We start from the raw sequence: 17,896 nt of genomic DNA on the forward strand, positions 1-17,896 counted from the left end.
AGGTCGTCGAAACCGAGCAAAAATATATGGTTACTCCAACACAACATTTGTTTATGAAGCGTTTTATCAAGTCGCACCTAGTTCATAGAATTATCCTGAGTTGAAAGGGACTCACGAGGATCATCCAGTCCAACTCCTGGCCCTGCACAGGACACCCCAACAATCCCACCATGTGCCTGAGAGCGTTGTCTCCTTGAGCTCTGGCAGCCTTGGGGCCGTGACCACTGCCCTGGGGAGCCTGGGGACCACTACCCACAGTCCAGTGCCCGACCACCCTCTGGGGGAAGAACCTTTTTCTAATATCCAGACTAATCGTCCCCGACACAGCTCGAGCCATTCCCTTGGATCCTGTCACTCTAGACTCCAGTTCTTTACCTACAGATAAATTCAGGAATGTCCTTCAGCCCAGCTGTGCTCAGGAGCTCTCAGGAGCAGTGCCCTGCTGCGACAGGCTGAGAGGGAAGGGTTTGTGACCTAGATGGCACTTATCCATCCCAATCTTGGGTTACTTGACATCCATCTCAGTTTAATATGTGATGAGGAATAACATAATTGTCCGCCAGGAAGGGAGGACTGCATTTTAAGGGCTGCTGTTACATCTCTGCCAGACATTAATGGTCATTGCCACTGGATGTTTTCAGTCCCAAAGCAGTCCTTGAGCTGTGAGACCCCTGAGTGATTGACACAGGCATCAGTTATGCAATTCGCTTTCTGAGGGCACTGAAGTACAATGAAGCAAAGTATTAGGTTGGAGCTCTGAGCTAGCTTAAAATGCACTGCTGGCATGGCTAACAGAACAAACTCCTCTGAGTATTTCTGGGCTTATGAATATTATTGGGATTACATAGATCCAATTCCAGTAGATGGAAGCAAGTTGGAGGTTAACAAATGTAAGTATTGTAGAGTAGTAGGTGCTAATCTAGTACAGGCGAAATGTTGCATAGCTTGTCTGACTGACCTGGTTTTGTTTCCTTGCAATAGAGCCCACGCCGGGGCATGGTGAGTATAGATGGGTGTCTGCCTTCAGACTGCTTGATTACTAACACTGAAACTCTGTGCTTTATCTTCCAGTCATTTGAAACTCCAAGACTGCTGATACTAACCCTTGTTTGGAAGGACAGATTTTTTTGAAGTTGTTTGCTCAAGGGAAATCCGATGACTTGCAGATCTGTAATTTGGGATGTTAGCTACCTGTACCCTACTGTCAGCAAAGTCGACTGAGTGAGCAGAGATTTTCATGAAACTTCTGTGTTTTTGTCTTGCGACCTCAGGTTTACATTGTGACTCACAAACGTTCAGAGCCTTAGTAAAAGAAACGTTATGTTTCCACTAGCCAGGAACAAAAGCTGTTCTTTTGCCTTTCCTCCTTTGATTTAGTGCTGCTGAATGAATAAAGTAACATTATACATTATTGTGAAAATGCTGTCCTGCTGTGGAAGCTGGTTCTGCTGTGTTTTGCAGTTTATTTTCAAAGGATATGATAAGAAATAGTATTCACCCCATTCGCTTTGCTGGAGCTCACACTTAGTTTTGCACAATGAAATCGCAACATCGTTTTATGGTCCTTACTTATCCACTTAAAGTGGCAAATAATTTTGTTTTTTCTTTTCTAATGTAACTCCATTGGTTCAGTTTTGCTGAGATGAAGTGACAGGCTTTGTTCTGAGGGATGAGCTGAGTGCAGTGGAGGGATTGAGAGATCAAGGGAGAGTGGGAGGCATGTTTGAGTCACTTCGGCTCCAGGCAGTGCTTTCCCTCAATTTCTGCCAAGGCTCTGCCTGTGGTTGTGTCCTCAGTTAAGTGACAAAGTTAAGGGGTTTATCTGTTGCTGTTTAATTTACTGAAGACAGCTGTAACTGTCCAGATGTGGTTCCAGAGACTAAAATTGCTTTCCCCTAGGTTTGATTACAGTGATCTGGTCTGTAAGGAAAATGTGATGGTCTTTCAGACTACTTTCATGTCTCTGTAATTAATAGCACAAGAAACTGCCTTTCTGACAGTGAAGACTGAACTGGCCCATGTTAGGAGCTGCTTCTACTTCGCTTGCTTGGAGAGCAAGAATAGGGAAAGGGAGCAGAAACTTACTCTGCACTGCCTCTAGGAAAGCTTTTCTGGCCGAGGGTTTATTGAGCACCACACCTTACAGAAGGTGTAAATATCCACATCCTTCCACACAGAAAATCTTGCTCTGTAATGCTGCAGAGCCACATTTGGTTCTGCTGGGACCAGGCAGGCTATGAGTAGTTTCTCTAATTCTCTTAATTTTAAAATTAGGGCAGATAATTACCCCCAAATTTCACCAGGGAAACCCCAAACTGCACCAAAGATCAGGAATCTGAGCTTTCCACTTTTTCCTTCTCCTTAATAACATTTTTCTACCGTTTGGGTTGCCTGGTATATAATGAAGGTGGCATTTGCGTTACAGCGCTTCCCTCCCTGGGTGTTCCTCTCTACTCAGCTGCCTGTTTTCTTGAAATTTATAGAAATTGTGCTTCTGAGACAAGATGTTCATCCTCTGTTTAATTTATATTTGTTGATAGTTTTGTGGAAGAAATTACCCCATGTGCTTATGAGTGATCTTATCATCCTTATTTGCATTAAAAGCAGGGTAAATCTCTTACTGTTTTTTTTTCCCCACTTATTTTCTCTCCCTAAAGAAGCTAAGAAGTCTGCCACTTTTCAGGAGTTTTTATAATCTAGGGAGATGAAAACCGACATTTTGCCATGTCAGCAGTGCAGGAGGAACGGAGTCTGAGTCCTCTCGGTACTATTCTTCCTTCTCCAAATACCCCTGTGAGAACAGTGGGTTACAAGTTAAAAAGAAAACAACAAGGGAAACAACCCCACAGCTGGTTAGTTTTTAACTGGAGTAAAAGCACTTTGTGGGTTTTCCTGTGTTTGCAGAATATTTACATCCAGAAGCCACAGGTGGGATTATTGTCTTCATGTTCTTGGGACGTGTAGGTGGATTAAGTTCCGCAAGTCCTTGCCTTTTGCTCTGAGGATGAAATGTGGTCATTTCTGCTCAGATGGCAACAAGCATTCCGAAACTGTAAAAATTTAGGATACCTCCAGGATTGCAGTAAAATCCTGATGTTCCAGAGGGTCTCAGCTGAATGGCTGCAGTGGGGCCTGAGTGTTTGTCCGGGGGCGTTGCTGGGGCAGCCCAAGTGAATCGTGCAGTTGCCAAAACCCCTGGGATGGGATTGGAGCTCCCTAATTCAATTTTGCCCATTGGTTGTTTTTATTTAATGTAAAACAGAGACCTGAATCTCTGCACTTCCTTTCCTCCATTACGTGGCTGGTCCCTGAAGCTTTGTGAGACTGTGTTTGTTCCATGAAAATGCATCTAAATCCAGCTGTAAAATCGTGGTCTTGTTTTCTTTTAATAACATTGTGCAGCTCTCTCCATTTTGTATAAAAAGAATTAAAAAGCTCAATTGGCCCATGAGCTAATAGGCTACTTAAAAACATGCACACACACACACAAAGGTGATGGTAAAATTTAGCAATAGGAAAGCTTTTTGTTGATTGTTAAAATAAAATACGTTATTCCATTTTTTAAAAAGAAATACCTAATTGCAGAACTTAAAACCAGGAAGTTTTGGTTCAAACTCCCCTTGAGACCTAGAATAAATTTATTTAACTTCAGTGAGTTCCATGTAACATATTAAATCTGCTTTTTAAAAAAAGGAACTGAAATAGTTCTGATACAGAATTCTATAAACCCAAACTCTTCAATTCTGTCTCAGTGGCTTTGAACACTTCAAATCTTTGGGCTTTTCAATACATCCCTGGGCCATGACCTTGCTTTTTAGATTTTTTTTTTTTTTTTTTACCAAAAGTCCCCTAATTCTCCCTTGAGGAGCTGTGGTTGGCCACTATCACCCCCTTGCTTTTTTCCATAGTAAATTGGTGAAGAGCATGGCAGAATATTGGCCTTCACCTGCTAATTTAACGTTCTCTGAATTAAAGGTCATTAAAACTTTGTTTAACAGAGGAAGAATAAAATAAGCTGCCCCTCCACATTGATATTTCTCAGTAGCCCAGCCAAAACTCAGCTTTCGGATAAGGATACAGCTGGGCCAGCCCTAGTTTGAGGTTTAAACGAGCTGGGCTAATTCCCTTAATCTCATTGTAGCTCTTGTGAACTTCTTCACAAAGAAACACCCAATCAAACATAACTGGACCTGTATCAAAGAACACAGTGTTTTCTGTCCTTTCAGAGGAAAGATTTATTTTGTCTGGTCAATATTTGTCTCTGGAGTCAGTGACCCTTCCTTTTCACCCCAGTCGAAGTGAGTCGCCCGCTGTGACTTCAGGGCAGAGCACCCAACCTTCCCGAGGCTTTAACCTGGGCACTGGCCACCACCCCCTGATCCCAGGAAGCAGCATTTTTGAAACAGTGACCAAATGTGCTCCTAGGGTAGGAGTAGATTCATCCCATCTCTCAGCCAGCCCGTGGCTCAGGCAGTACTTTACACAGCACTGCAGCCTTCATTAAAAAGCAGCTTCCTTTGCTCCTCCAGCCACCTCATCCTCCCATTTCCCAGTTCTGAACACATACTTTGGCATTGGGAATCCTTTAACTTGTTCCCTGAAGAAACCACTTGGTCCTAATAAAGCAAGCAGCCTTTTGCACTATTTTATGATGATTACAGAAGCACTGCAGCTGAACAGGGCAAGGGTCACATTCTCTTCCTCTGCACTGATGTGCTGTGAGGGTCACAGACACTTTTCAACAAGCTTTCATTAGTATTTCTCTTGGTATAAAATGCTTTCAAGGCTGGAATTCCCTCCCTGAGGGCATCACTCTAAAGATCCTGGGTTGTACTTTTCCCCCTAAAATCAGGATTTGGCAGTAGCAGCTCAGGCTTGAGCCCTACACTGCATCCTGCACTGTGACTATGTAAAAGGAACCATACCCAAATATCTGCACGGCTGTAGCCACCAGCATACTCACTGGATGTTTTTTCCCAAGGCATCTCTCAGCCCTGGCCTTGCCCTGTTACAGTGAACTGTTAGGAGGCTCTCAAGACCTTTAACAAATTGGCACTCAGGTGCCTCTCCCTGAAAGGAGAAACCGAATCAGTCAAGTGACACACCTTTATTAGAGACCATCAGTTATATTGCTGTGTTTTATATTTCCTGTGGTACTGCTGACAGGATTATTGTGTTGCGTCCACAGACTCCATCGTCATCGCCTTTTGGGTCGGACTTGCTGCCTTCGTGATGTTGCTTTTCCTTATTTTACTGTGTATGTCCCGCTCTGGATCGACTCCAGTAAAGTAAGTACAGCCAGACATAAAGTAAGTGCAGATCAGTGGGATAAAATAACCTGGGTGAGACATTCACTCCCTTGAGTGGCCCAGCAGTTCCATACAACATTTGTAACTGCACAGAGATGACACTCTTCATGTAGTTATTTGATTAGGGTGTCTTTCGACCTGCAGCCATTCACTGTTTGCATAAATCACCTGGATAAAAGGGACTAATGAGGTTTGCAGGTGACATAACACAGCTCAAATCCTCTGGTTTCTCAAGGAGCACCACTAATACAAAAGGCAGCTTACCCAACTAAACCACAAAGCAGGAGGCAGGCTTACAACACAAGAAACATGGAAATAAAATTGCAGGACAGTGGAGCTATGTTCCCAATAATTTACTATTCCTAAAAAACTGGCAGGAGATTCTGTACACATGAAAATCTCAGAGTGTTTGGGAGACTTAAAGTATTGATTTTTAAGATTTTTTCACTTTTTCATTGTCTTACTGAGTGACATACTTGGCTTAAAAATTTCCATGTTTATCCTTGGTATGTTCAATTTTGGCTTTCAAAAGAACTATTGTGAACAAGGCAGGTCTAGGAACGTTTTGTGGAGTGCCCAGGAATTATTAATGAAAAGCACTATAGGATGAAAAGCACTATAGGATGAGACTTAGACTTTTAATTTTTCTAAGTTTGAAACATACTGTAAGAAAACAATTTTAGGACTGAGGGAAGTATTCAACACTCACACACACACACACACACAGAGAACTTGCCCCTTTTGATTGAGTTTCATTTGATTTTTAAGCCCCACTTCAATTACTCTTTTCCCAATTCCAGCAACGAAACCAAACAGGGTGTCTGGAAGAAATCATTCTGTAAACTTCCACCAGCCTCCCATGTCATCCTCTTTGTTATGTCATCCACCCCTTACCCTTGGCATGACAATCATCCAATATCTGTATGGAAGCCTCCTGTCTCTTTTCCTGTGATAATTCTGATACATTCCCCCAACAAACACACACATACACACGTCACGGGTCGAGGCTGGAGAACTTTTACCTTCACCATTTCTGCTCTCATCCATCTCTCTGTCACTCCCAGGGACGTGCAGGGTACTGTGTGCTCTCCCAGCTTGCTCAGGGCCAGGTTAGAGGCTTTCAAGGCAGGTGGTTCCTGCGAGTGCACCTTGTGCTTGAAGGGAATGTTGAGCAAACCCCCACCACAGGTCAGCTGGATCCCTGGGGTGTCCCTGAAAGTTATGTTTTCATAGGATCACAGAAACACAGCATGGGTTTGGTGGGAAGGGACCTTCAAGATTATCTAGTCCCACCCCCCTGCCATGGGCAGGGATACCTCCCACTAGCCCAGGTTGCTCCAATCCCCATCCAACATGGCCTTGAACTTCCAGGGATGGGGCAGCTACAGCTCCTCTGGGCAACCTGTGCCTCCCCAGTCTCACACAGAGGAATTTCTTCCCAATATCCCATCTAACCCTGCCCTCTGGCAGTGGGAAGCCATTACCCCTTGTCCTATCCCTCCAGACTCTTGTCCAGAGTCCCTCTCCAGCTCTCTTGGAGCCCCTTTAGGCACTGGAAAGGGCTGTAAGGTCTCCCTGGAGCCTTCTCTTCTCCAGGCTGAAACCCCCAGCTCTCCCAGCCTGTCTCCAGAGCAGAGCTGCTCCAGTCTTTGGAACACCTCCCTGGCCTCCTCTGGGCTGTCTCCAGCAGCTCCATGCCTTTTTCGTGTTGTGGTCCCCACAGCTGGAGCTGAGGTCTCACCTGGGTGGAGCAGAAGGGGAGAATCCCCTCCCTCACCTGCTTTTGATGCAATTTTGGCATCTCTTGCACTGCTATGCAACACCAAGGTCTCCTCTTTTGGCAAGGGCACACCACCCTCCACAGCAGAGTCCGCTGGTTTTAACCTGCATATCCACACAGAAAACAAGTCAAAGTGTCTTCCAAAAGACCTGTATCTACTTATGCCACAGCTTAGTCCTTGGTTAGAGACACTGAGAGGTCCTGGACCTGAGTCTGTGATCTGATTGCACCACGCATTGCTCTGCAATACCAAAGAATTTGGTGCTAAAAGTCTGATGGGTGAGTTTGAGATGCAAGAGGGGAGGAGGTTGTGCAATCCATGTCCCAGTCCCCTCTGTCACCATTACATAATCTCACAGAAGTAAGACAAAAGCTCTGGGGCATGGGACCAGAGATTTCAAGCCCGTTAGTGTGCCGAGGCAACTGATGATGACACTGCTGGGATCCAGAGCCAGTATTAAGAGTTGCTTCAGTGGTGTTTCTCACCATCCAGAATGGTGCAGAAAAGTGAGGGTTAGTGGCTGGAGGCAGTTCCTGGCTAAGGCTGGACACAGTGGAAGGGGGACAGGGCAAGATCCTTCCTGGACCTCTCCAGAGGTACACTGGTCTCCCATGCATTTCACTGGAGGCTAGGCAGTCCTGGCAGCCATGCACGAGCCAAATTTTCTGGCTCTCCAGACAGCATAATGTTGGAAAAAAAAAAACCAAAACAAGTTGGGTTACCAGAGTTGGAAGACCTGTGTATCTCATCCCTCATCCCAGTTTCTTGCTCTCAGAGAGGTTCACTCCAGGGCCCCTGTGCTCACTGGCAGCACGAGCTCTGCTGGCTCCAGACAGACCTCCTGCAGTAAGGAATTCCATTCGGTGTTTAGATGTGGTGCCTCATCACCCCACAGGGATCACAGATATGAAGCTGCCTTTATCTTTCGAAGCATGTGTCCCTCAAAAAATGACATCAGACATTTTTCACTGTACTTGGCTTTCTCTAGACCTGCACTGCCTGGAATTACCTTTTCTGCCCTTTGAATCACTATTTCAGTTGTATCTTATCTCTGTGATTTTTGTCTTGGCTGAGGTCAATCACAGCCCTGCCTTAGGGTGACCTGGCTTGACCAGCTCACTCTGAGTACTGGGACTCTGGAACTCTTCCAGCCTCCTCCAACCTCCCTGCTGTTCCAGGGATGGCTAACGATTAACAGAGCCTGCCAGAGTTCTCCTCAGACAGTCCCTGGGTCTCTGAGATGCAAGTTTTCCGGCTGATTTTTAAAATACGGATAGCTAGCTGATGGTATTTAGCTACTTAACGGACTGGAAAGAAAATGTTCTGTTTTGGTAAGAGTTTTTTCGTTTTGCTTCTGTCAAACAGAGAGAAGAGAAATGAATAGAATACACTGGCAGCATAGAAAAGAAACCCCCAAACCTGTGCTGGGCTTATTGCTGAGACTTTGGGGTTTTGTTTCTGCTTTTTGAATTACCATTAAGCAAAATCTCTGTTGGGTTAGTCTTGTCAGGCACAGATATTTTAAGCTTTCATTTGCAAGTAATATAAATTTGAGGTTATAAAGTTTATATTTCACTTTCCTTTTCATACCATTTGCTTTATCTTGCTTTTTAGATTTTGATTATTAGGTTTGTGTAGCCAATAAAACACTGTTTTTTAGTCCAGGATGCCTTCTTTTTTCCTTCTGAAGCCAGGATGGCTCCAGAACATTAATAAGGCTTTTCAAAAATTTTCCATTGTCACTTTTGGGTTACATTTTTCTTCCTAGTGTAATTTTCCTCCCAACCTTTGAGGCCTAAGGATACAGTAGTAGTTGAGATCTTGTCTTCAGCCCTGTTAACTAGAACTTACTGCTTCTAGGCCAGGACTCCCCTGCTATTTACTTTTCAAGGGTGAAGTCTGGGAAACTGCTGGGAAGAGGGCTCAGGGAGGAGGAGGCAGGTGCATTCTGCTGTTCTCATATCACCCCTTCTACCCCACCACTAACTTCTTTTTCTGGCAGAACCACACATCTTTGAGTTGTTATTATTTGTACACTGGAAATTTCCTGCTACTTGAGTGCTATCTGTTCTTTTCCAGGTCTGTCCCATTTCCTTGGTCAGTTCCCCACCAGCCCTTAGAGCTGTGTCTTCTTTTTTCCCAACCCCAATATCAGGCAGTCCTTCCCAAATCTCTCACATCCCTCTTGTTCTTGCCCCCAGTGACACCCATTCACAATCTCAGGAAGCTCTTACCCCTCTTCTCTTTCCCAGAAGCAGCCCTGACAGTTCCCTTCACCCTTGGTACAGAGCAAGTCATAGCAAAGTTCCTACTTTCCTCTTTAAAAAGCCCACTAAAGGACCAAGATTAAGGGCTGGAGGGAGAGAGGGGAGTCACCTCATACCACCCTCAGCTCACCCCTTTCCTGTTGGTCATACTCCATTTCCAGACAAGGACATGGTTCTTATGATGGATGGAGAGGGCTGAAGTCCAAAAGCTTTTCTCATCCTGGATTCAGTGTCTTCTGTGTTAGAAGCAGCATCTTCTTTATTTCTTAAAACTTTGATGTACTTCCTGTTGAAACTGAGACTGCCTCTCTTCCAAACACATCCCTGATGGCTGTACTTTTTTCTGTCCACACATTCCAGACAAGTGACTGTAGGGAGCCAGATGGAAGAAAGCAGTTCCAATGGGGAACAGCCTCACTGTGATGACTTCAGGAGCCCATACTCAGATGTGGTTGCTTCTTAAACACCTCGCTCCCTTTCGGATGAAATGGGCATTCCTGGAAGGATCTGAGCCTGAGGTAAAACTGGAAGAGGTTAAACCAACCCAGCAGGGCAGTTCCCATGGTTGCAGAAATAAGGTCAGTGCTGTGACTGCCTGTTAAACACCTGGATTCAGGAGAAAAAAGAAAATGTCTTTCAAAAAATAAACAAACCTGAAAAACCCTGGATGCATAAGAGGAGGTCCTAATGGCCATATTTGAGTAAAATGGCTCAGCACTTCCCCCCCAGGGGTAGAATATGCCCTTTATTTACTTTTGCCAAAAAAAAAAACAAAACCCATAACTTTGGTTACTTAAAATTTATTAAAACACTGTTTATCTAAAAGAGCCTTTAAAAAGTGAATGGCAGCACTAATCTCAAGGGAATGTTTTCCTGAATAAAGCCATCAGCTTTACTTGCTACCCAGAAATACAGTTTTGCTACCAATAACCAATTGCTTTTTGCTTCCCTGTTGAAATGGTCAATGGTAAAGAAACCGTCAGCGTTGAACGGTCTTGAAATGGCATCTGCCAGTTACCAAGGTGTTAGAAAAAGGGAATATGTCTCATATCAAGAGAATGTATTTTATATCAAAGGCAAATGCTGGCAAAACCACAAAAGCAGGACGACGTTTCTGCAGGAGGCTGATGAATAGCTGGACAGAACTGCCGAGGGTCACGGCAGTGCTTCGGTGACATGGAGGGGATGGGTCCAGCTCAGCTGGAGCTGAGTCATGAGAGCCACTCACATTCCCTCTCCCTTCAGTGGCCTTGGCTCTTCCCAGCTCTCCTCCCCACCAAACCCAGGCAGAACTGGAGAGGTCGAGGAGCTCTCGGAGCTCCAGGAAGCACAAAACTGGTCTGCAGAGTCAGGCTGAGGAAGGGGGCGAGGGCTGGAAGAGAGGTTAAGGCTGCTCAGCAAGTTCCTGGGCTGAGGTCAACACAAAACTCATTTGAAACTTGAGGAGAAGCACAGAAATTCCACATCCCCAAGTAGGCAGCAAAAACTCCTCCAGGGAAGCACTGCCAGAGCAGCCTCATGTGGGAGTGTGGGCCAGGATGGTTGCCAGAGTGGGTGGGTTGGGCTGCATTGTCAAAGCCTTAAACACAAGAGACAGACCAAACCCGCCAGGCAGATGTTTGTATTGCTGGTTTGTTTTTTAAATCTTCAGATGTATTTTTTAGCCTCAGAGATAAGACACTGCTGCAGTTTGCTGAGCAAACTGGCTGTGAGCAGTGCTGGGCTCAGAGACCCACCCAGGTGTGAAGGCTGCTGGGTCACTCTGAGTGGAGAAAGAGCAAAGGCTGCAAAACTGATGGTGCAGCACGGACACAGAGGTGTCAGAGCCAAGTGTTTCTGTTTGCCAACTCAGATAGCCACAACAGCCTCCCCTGTTTCCTCGGGGCCCCCTCACCCTTTGCCAGAGCTGAGGGACTTCTCACATGAGACAAGAATCCACTCCCTTGCTGGAACCAGCTGTTCCACTGCAAATTGGGAATTACTTGCAATAGTAACTCCACTGCAGTCACCCAGCATCACCAAAGACACACTGGGAGCAAACCTGACCATCCAGACCCATTTTCCTCCTCAAGGATGCAGCAGCTTCAACCATTCCTGCCTCATGTGTATGCCCTCAGCTGGAACCTCTCTCCTGACCAGTTCTGCATGGCCTGCCTGCTCCAGCATCCTCCTCCCTGACTCAGGACAGACTTGTATCACCCCCTTTTTTAAGATCCTCCACTCCACAAGGGGATTTCAAGGGGATTTCTGGAAGATGTGAACACTCCCATTCATGACAACAGGTGTTCTTCCATGGGTTGCACTGGAACAGGGCTCAGAGCACGTAACCACTAAAAAGACCTTTTTGATTTTTAACTTTCAAATTACCTGGAAATACAGTATGAAGTATATAAACATTAATAAATAATATGCAAAACACAGCCCTGGCTTATAGCACCCAACCTGGGGGCAGGGGAGTGGGGGGAGCAAAACATTTCCTCCCATGACATTCCATATGTACCCATTTCAAAGCTTCCCAGTGCTTTGCTTTCCACAGGGAGCACTTTATTTCCCCTTCCCCCTGAGTCCTCCATTAGAGAATCATGGAATTGTTTAGGCTGGAAAAGCCCTTGAAGATCAAATCCAACTGTTCCCCAGCACTGCCAAGGCCACCACTAACCCATGTCCCCAGGTGCCACTTTCACACTGTGTGATCCCTCCTATCCTTGGGTTGGTGGAATGCTCTTATTTCTTTAATTCTCTCAACAGATCATACTATAAACCACTGTGGGGTGTGCTCAGGACCTCGAGGCAACTGAGAAATCCCTTCCCTTTGTGTCATGGGTATTTTCTTTTAACAGTTAGGTGAGATGGAAAGACATCTTTTGTTTTGGAACACCTTTGGTTTCATTGTGCCTGTTTGTTTTTTGTAATCAAGAAAAATAAGGGTTTTTTTGCTTCACACAGATTTCCTGATGTCAGCCCCCTGCAACAAAATGTAGCCTCTAAGGGGCTTTCAGCATTTTTAAGAAATATCGTTTTTAACTCAAGTCCTGATACAGAGCTGACAGCTTCTTTAGGAAAAGAATATTCAAATGTAAAAGTGATCTCATTACTTGTGTCTCATGTTTTTTATTTAAAAACCACAACAAATTCAATACCCATCACAAGGAATGCACAATTTTTTTCCCTCTACAGGATTTGTACAAAGGACTTGGGCACAGCATGTAGCTGTGAGACAATTTAATAAATCCTGGTTTACATTTCAAAGCTTCAGGTCCTGGGTGTTTGCAGATCTGGACTGTCGTGTTCACCTGCCCTCCAGGCCACATTCCAGAACTATCTATCAGATTTCACAAAGAATTCCCAATAAAACTCACATATGATCAATTAGCAACAAGTCCCTTGGGGTTTAGTTCCATCTCTCACCTGTTCCAAGTGGAGAGAAGATGGGCCTTTGCTGCAAGTTCCAGCAGCAGTGATGGTCAGGGCTTTTTCTAATTAAAAAAAAAAAAGGATAATAAAAATAGACCAGCTCTAATATAAATGCTTTCAAAAGCCATATAATTTAAAAGAAGAATCACAGACCACCATGATTCCAGTGTTCAGTCTGTTATCCACACTGGTTTTGGTATCATGAAATAATAATCATGGCTAAACCTCCAGCTCCTTGTTCTTTGCACTTACACCACATTGTGGGAAGTTCTGCAGCCTTTTTTCCCCCCATCTTATATTGGAGAGAGGATGGATTTTAACGACACAGGGACTGGAACTGTGTCTGGACACAGATCCAGAGTGCAGGAAACAGTCTTTTTGGTTCTTCGTAAAGTTAAAAATGCCTTAATAAAAATTATATAAATGTCATGTTCCCATACTGTTCAAGAAAAGGGAAATTGGAAATTTAATGTCCCACTGAGAGACAATGAATACAATTCTCCCCCTCTGAGTCTGCTCAGTAAACAGTAATAAAATACTGATTTTCATGACCAAACCAGTTAGGTCTGTATGGGGACAGCTCAGGAGGGTTTCAAGGCTCACAGTGACGATGGCAGAGCACAGAACATTAAAGATTAAGTCAGTTCCCTGAGTTAATGCCCTGATGTTGCCAGGTGAAGGGTTTTGCAAAGAGACACAATAGTTTCTTCTCCTTGCTCCTGAGTTTCCAAGTCATCACCGTTCATTTCACCATCTGCACTAGTGCAGATCAGTCTGACATGAGTTATTAACATATCTGGCTCCTGTGCTCCGAGCCACATGTCCTTGATGTAAACGGAGGTCAGGAATACACAAACAGCTGTGGAAGACAAATTAAGAGAAATCTGAACAGATACTCTTCTACTTCCCCATAGTAATATCAAACCATCTACCTCCAGACTTATATTTTAAAATAGTTTCCTCTTTTCCTAGATGGAAAATCAGGGGGGGGGGGGTGTTGCCCATGCAAAGCCAATGACTCCCCTCACACAAAGGAGACAAACCAGTTTCCTGTCAGCTTCCTTAAATAAAACAGCTTGAAATCTGGCCATCACTGACCAGCACATGGATCAGCACCCATGCCCACATGGACTTGTTTTTTGTTGCAGACTGTTTTTCCCCTTGGAATTGTATTTTTTTCATGCCTCACTGAACTCCAATTTTAGTGCTCGAAAGGGAAGCTCCTTTGCAGGACTGTGAGTGTTGCACTGTCAGAAAGGCCCACAGGTGTGACCCTTCTCTGTGCTGCCCACCCTGCGCCCATCCCACCACACACACACAGCTTCTATCTTGGAAGGCTATGAGCTCCAGCAGGCATGGGCAAACTTCAAAATGGTTTTTTGAATTAAAAAAACCCATGGAACTCCCCACTTCCTCCCATTACTGCCCTGTAACAAGAGAGATAAGGAAAAGACAAGTTACCTTTCCTGTTCTCATCCTCTTCTGTCGTGGCTGAGAGGCACAAGGATTTCACAAGCTCATGGAAGCTGCTGGCCAGGCCCTGAGCATCCAAGAGCCGAAGCATGATGGAGCTGAGCACAGGGAGCTCCTTGGAGAGCTGAGCCTCACAGACACGGGTGTAGAACTTGAAGAGGTTCTTCCTCAGTGTCCCATCCCTGAGCATCTCCCGCGTGGCCGCCGGCTGTGGCACGACACACCCCTGGAGCCAGCGCAGCATCAGTGCCACGTTCTGCTCGCTGAGGCTGTGCTCCACCATGGACTTCACCAGCCATTTCGTGACCAGGAGAGTGCACGCACAGGTGAGACTGACGGAGTCGTCCCCAAGGTCATTGGGCCTGAGGGGCTCCCCTCCCTGTTTGGAAGGGGGCCCTGGGAAAACAGGCTCCCAGTGGGCAAATATGGAATTGAGATGGTCTCTGCATTTCTCCAGCTCAGACACTTCCAGGTCTCCAGCAGCGTCATCTTCTTCTACCCCGTTCTTTTTCCGAATGTGACGATATGCACGAGATGAGGCTTGGGGCTTGTTCTTGTCTTTAATATTTCCTGTAAGAAGAAAACCACCACCAAAACAAACATCAGATACTCCACAGGTATCTATGTACTTTCCTGGTACAAAATTATGCAAGAGAAGTAGTCTGCTGTGTTGATTCAGTTGCTAAAAGGGTAAGCACCAGCCTCGTTTTGCTGCCTCATGGAGCCTGTGCCATTCAAATGGGCTCTGGGCAGCTCCCAGGGACTCAGGCTGGAACACTGCTCTGAACAGGATCACCCAGCCTGGAGGTGAGAGAAGCTCTGGAGGCTTGGAGCAACACACTGTGTTTTAAACCCACACATACAGTAGTTACAGATGTCATTACAACAACTCTCTTTGTGTCTTTCTGAGGAGCTTTTTAAAGGGTGTGAAAAACTTCAGAAAAACTAAAGCTTTTACAGTATCCCTTCAATATGTGATAGTTTCATAAATAAACTGATACAGAACATTTAAACAAATCTATAATGTGCACCAAGAGCAGTGGTAGCTGCAGGAAACCAGTGTTGTTTAACCACCTCTTGCTACCAAGTTCCTTGGACATTTTATTCACAGAGATCACAAGAGAAGTCACACAAGTCCAGACATATTTTCCCTTTCTTCACACACTGAAAAATTAACTGTTTAATTTTCCCTTGCTTTATTGTTTTTACTCATGTATCACTTCCAGATGCCCCATCCACACTCTGAACGATTCAAACCTTTGAGCACAAAGCCTCCAGGCATTGCTTTTTCTTTTAAGATTTAAGAATACAGTTTCTCAAAGCCTGATACCAGATTTGCAATTGAGTTTCATTTTAAAGCTCTTTCCCTTTCTAAAACTGTGTTTCTCCAAAGCTTCTAAATTGTGTTAAAATTAGAAACCGCTGCAAGGAAGACCTGAAAAATAGCTTTCCATTTCCCTTCCTCCTTCTCCAGCAAGTTGCATCAGATCATCCGACTGAAGTTATTAATACACTGTTTCCTGGGAAGTTTGCCTCACTTACACGGTTGGTGACAGCTCAACAAAGTCTTCCTTCTCTGAAACATTTTAGTACTTACTGAGCAATTCTTTGATTTGGTATTTCTGAGCAAGGGCCTGCAGGTCCTCCTGCAGCTGCAAGTCTCTGTCGATGAGGCTCCACTTGTGCAGCAGCAGCAGCACGTCCCTGTTGGAGAGGACTCCGTCATTCACCGTGAAACGCCTCATCTCCCGGAAGGCCTCAACAACCACAGCGCGATATTCCAGCACAGAACTGAGGGTGCTGAAGAACTGAGTCAGCTTGGCCAGATCCAGATTAGTCCTGTGGAAAGAAGACACAAGTGCCATGTATTTTTCTGTGTGGTAATTAATAAAATAAGTACAAGTTTTTTTCTCCTTACAGGCCATATGATTAGGAATGAAGGATGTAGAACTTAACAGCAACTGTGCATCCAATGTTACTTTATTCCCCATGTCATCAAACAGCTAAACCTTCCTGCCAAAGAAATCTCATCCAAAGTCACTACTCAACTTCTAAACAGAAGGTGAAAAAAAGCAGGGAACTACCAGACATCAAGAAATTCTTCTGCCCTTAATAAATTTCGAAAGGGAGAGAGGACGAGATGCAAACTGATTAAAAACAAAATCAGAGGACTTACCGAATGTGTTTGATTAACGTGATCAAAACATACAGAAATTCATTTACAAGCTGAATAGGAAGAAATTTCCTGTTCTCCTGGGACTGATTCTTGCTTTCTCTCTTGTCTCCTAGATTTGTTAGCCACAGAGTATGGAGTAAGGAAATAATTTTATTTATCACTTTGTTTTCCAGAAACCTGAAAAACAAAAGAAGGAAAACCCATTTGGAAGGCAGATCCTGTCCAGGAACTGGTCCATCACCTACAGGGGACCATATTCTTGTGCATTTTTGGTGTAAAGCCTTGGCTGAACCTGTCAGAGCACTCTGTGCAGAAGAGATTTTGTGTGTGTGTGCCCATGTATGTGAAGGAGAGGCAAGGGGAGGAGGAAGGAGCAGGAGGAGAAATGTTCTAGACAGCTCAAATCCATTACTGTGCCAGTCACTGTGCAGCAGCTCCTATGACAGGATGTGAATTGTGGGCATTTGAAATTTAAAAGCTACATACACTAAAACAAGGCACCGTTTTGCTAAGTTTTTCAAGGAAGTGTTCTCAAAAACACAAAGCGCCCTCCATCGTCCCTCCTTCCACAACCCAAAAGCATCTTGTTTCTGTTTTCAGAAACACAAGGGACATTTCAGAGTTCAGCAAGTTCTGCCAGTACAGCCCTTGGTGCTGAACATCACCAGCCCCGACTGTCTCTGTATCTGTCACCTTGGTTTTCATACTCAGTCACATAATTATGCTACTGGGGACAGCAGAATTGTTCCCATTTCTCCAGTATTTCCCTAGTTACCTTTTCTCTAAGCTGTGCAGGACCCAGGTTAGGAGGCTGTGATCCTGTATCAGCTCATAGGCAGCTCTGGTGACACGAGCAGCACTTTGCAGTATCTCCAGAATACGATTCTGAAACAGAAAATATAAAACTTGTTCTTGCACAAATTCAGAAATGGTCAGGATATAAATATCAGACTTTTAGAAGGGTATAATTAATAATCAGACTGGTATCTGATCAGCTTCAAGATAAAATGTATCACCAACACCACCTGCTCTCAGCAACTCCAGGGAAGAAAAGACATCTTATTTTCAAAGCTTCACACCATAGGTGCTACTCTTACAAGAAGTCTTAAGGTAGCAGGGCAATTTTACATTTTTGCTCCAAGATTTTCTATCTGAGATACTTTTAACAGGACTGGATTTCTCAGGGTGGATGCTCACAAACCTGAGAGCTTCTGGTATGTGAGTTTTCTTCCTACTGCAGCCCTGTACAGGTAACAAACATGCTGGTTATTAGGGAATACAGAGACCCAAAAAAGCAAAGACCCCGAATGTAGGAGCAAAGTTGTGGTACACAAGTGAGACTCCATGATGGCAAGGAGCTGTTCCAGTTTCAGTGGATAAGGATGTGACTCTGCTTTCTATATAAGCAATTATTTCCCCCTCCACACATACACAAAATCAACAAGGAACAAGTTTTCTAGAGAGCAAGGGAAGAGT

General features: G+C 44.6%; 2 protein-coding genes across 6 annotated transcripts in view; one reads left to right on the forward strand and one right to left on the reverse strand.

Moving 5' to 3' along the window:
* The first annotated feature begins 723 nt into the window (after window positions 1-723).
* Window positions 724-17,200, forward strand: MRAP (melanocortin 2 receptor accessory protein). 5 transcript variants are annotated; one of them, XR_007630888.1, is made up of 5 exons: window positions 724-890; window positions 5,189-5,288; window positions 9,718-9,935; window positions 12,106-12,201; window positions 12,304-12,391. XR_007630888.1 is itself a non-coding variant. In XM_050332133.1 (3 exons), the coding sequence occupies exons 1-3, from the start codon at window positions 785-787 to the stop codon at window positions 9,818-9,820; spliced, it is 309 nt and encodes a 102-aa protein (XP_050188090.1). In that variant the 5' UTR covers window positions 724-784; the 3' UTR covers window positions 9,821-9,958. The 5 variants fall into 5 exon arrangements, 1 of the variants encoding a protein (XP_050188090.1); XR_007630886.1 differs by lacking the exons at window positions 12,106-12,201; window positions 12,304-12,391 and adding an exon at window positions 16,594-17,200; XR_007630887.1 differs by having other exon boundaries at window positions 11,430-12,377.
* URB1 (URB1 ribosome biogenesis homolog) overlaps window positions 12,453-17,896 on the reverse strand; it is a 38,910-nt gene continuing 33,466 nt past the window's right edge. The window contains exons 35-39 of the mRNA XM_050332132.1: window positions 17,196-17,305; window positions 16,421-16,597; window positions 15,842-16,083; window positions 14,233-14,814; window positions 12,453-13,630 (exon numbers count right to left, since the gene is read on the reverse strand). Of these exons, the coding sequence (XP_050188089.1) occupies window positions 13,425-13,630; window positions 14,233-14,814; window positions 15,842-16,083; window positions 16,421-16,597; window positions 17,196-17,305 (1,317 nt within the window). The 3' untranslated portion in view covers window positions 12,453-13,424. The remainder of the gene's footprint in view (window positions 13,631-14,232; window positions 14,815-15,841; window positions 16,084-16,420; window positions 16,598-17,195; window positions 17,306-17,896) is intronic.

The sequence above is a fragment of the Myiozetetes cayanensis genome, unplaced genomic scaffold, assembly GCF_022539395.1.
Source record: "Myiozetetes cayanensis isolate MyiCay16 unplaced genomic scaffold, myiCay2020 scf5-8, whole genome shotgun sequence".
NCBI lineage: Eukaryota > Metazoa > Chordata > Aves > Passeriformes > Tyrannidae > Myiozetetes > Myiozetetes cayanensis.

Bases quoted from the DNA above. Each gene is read 5' to 3' on its own strand.
- MRAP (XM_050332133.1), top strand. From the start codon at position 785: ATGGCTAACAGAACAAACTCCTCTGAGTATTTCTGGGCTTATGAATAT. The intron at 891-5,188 runs GTAAGTATTGTA...TTGCGTCCACAG, and splicing joins CAAGTTGGAGGTTAACAAAT to ACTCCATCGTCATCGCCTTT. The intron at 5,289-9,717 runs GTAAGTACAGCC...CACACATTCCAG, and splicing joins TCTGGATCGACTCCAGTAAA to ACAAGTGACTGTAGGGAGCC.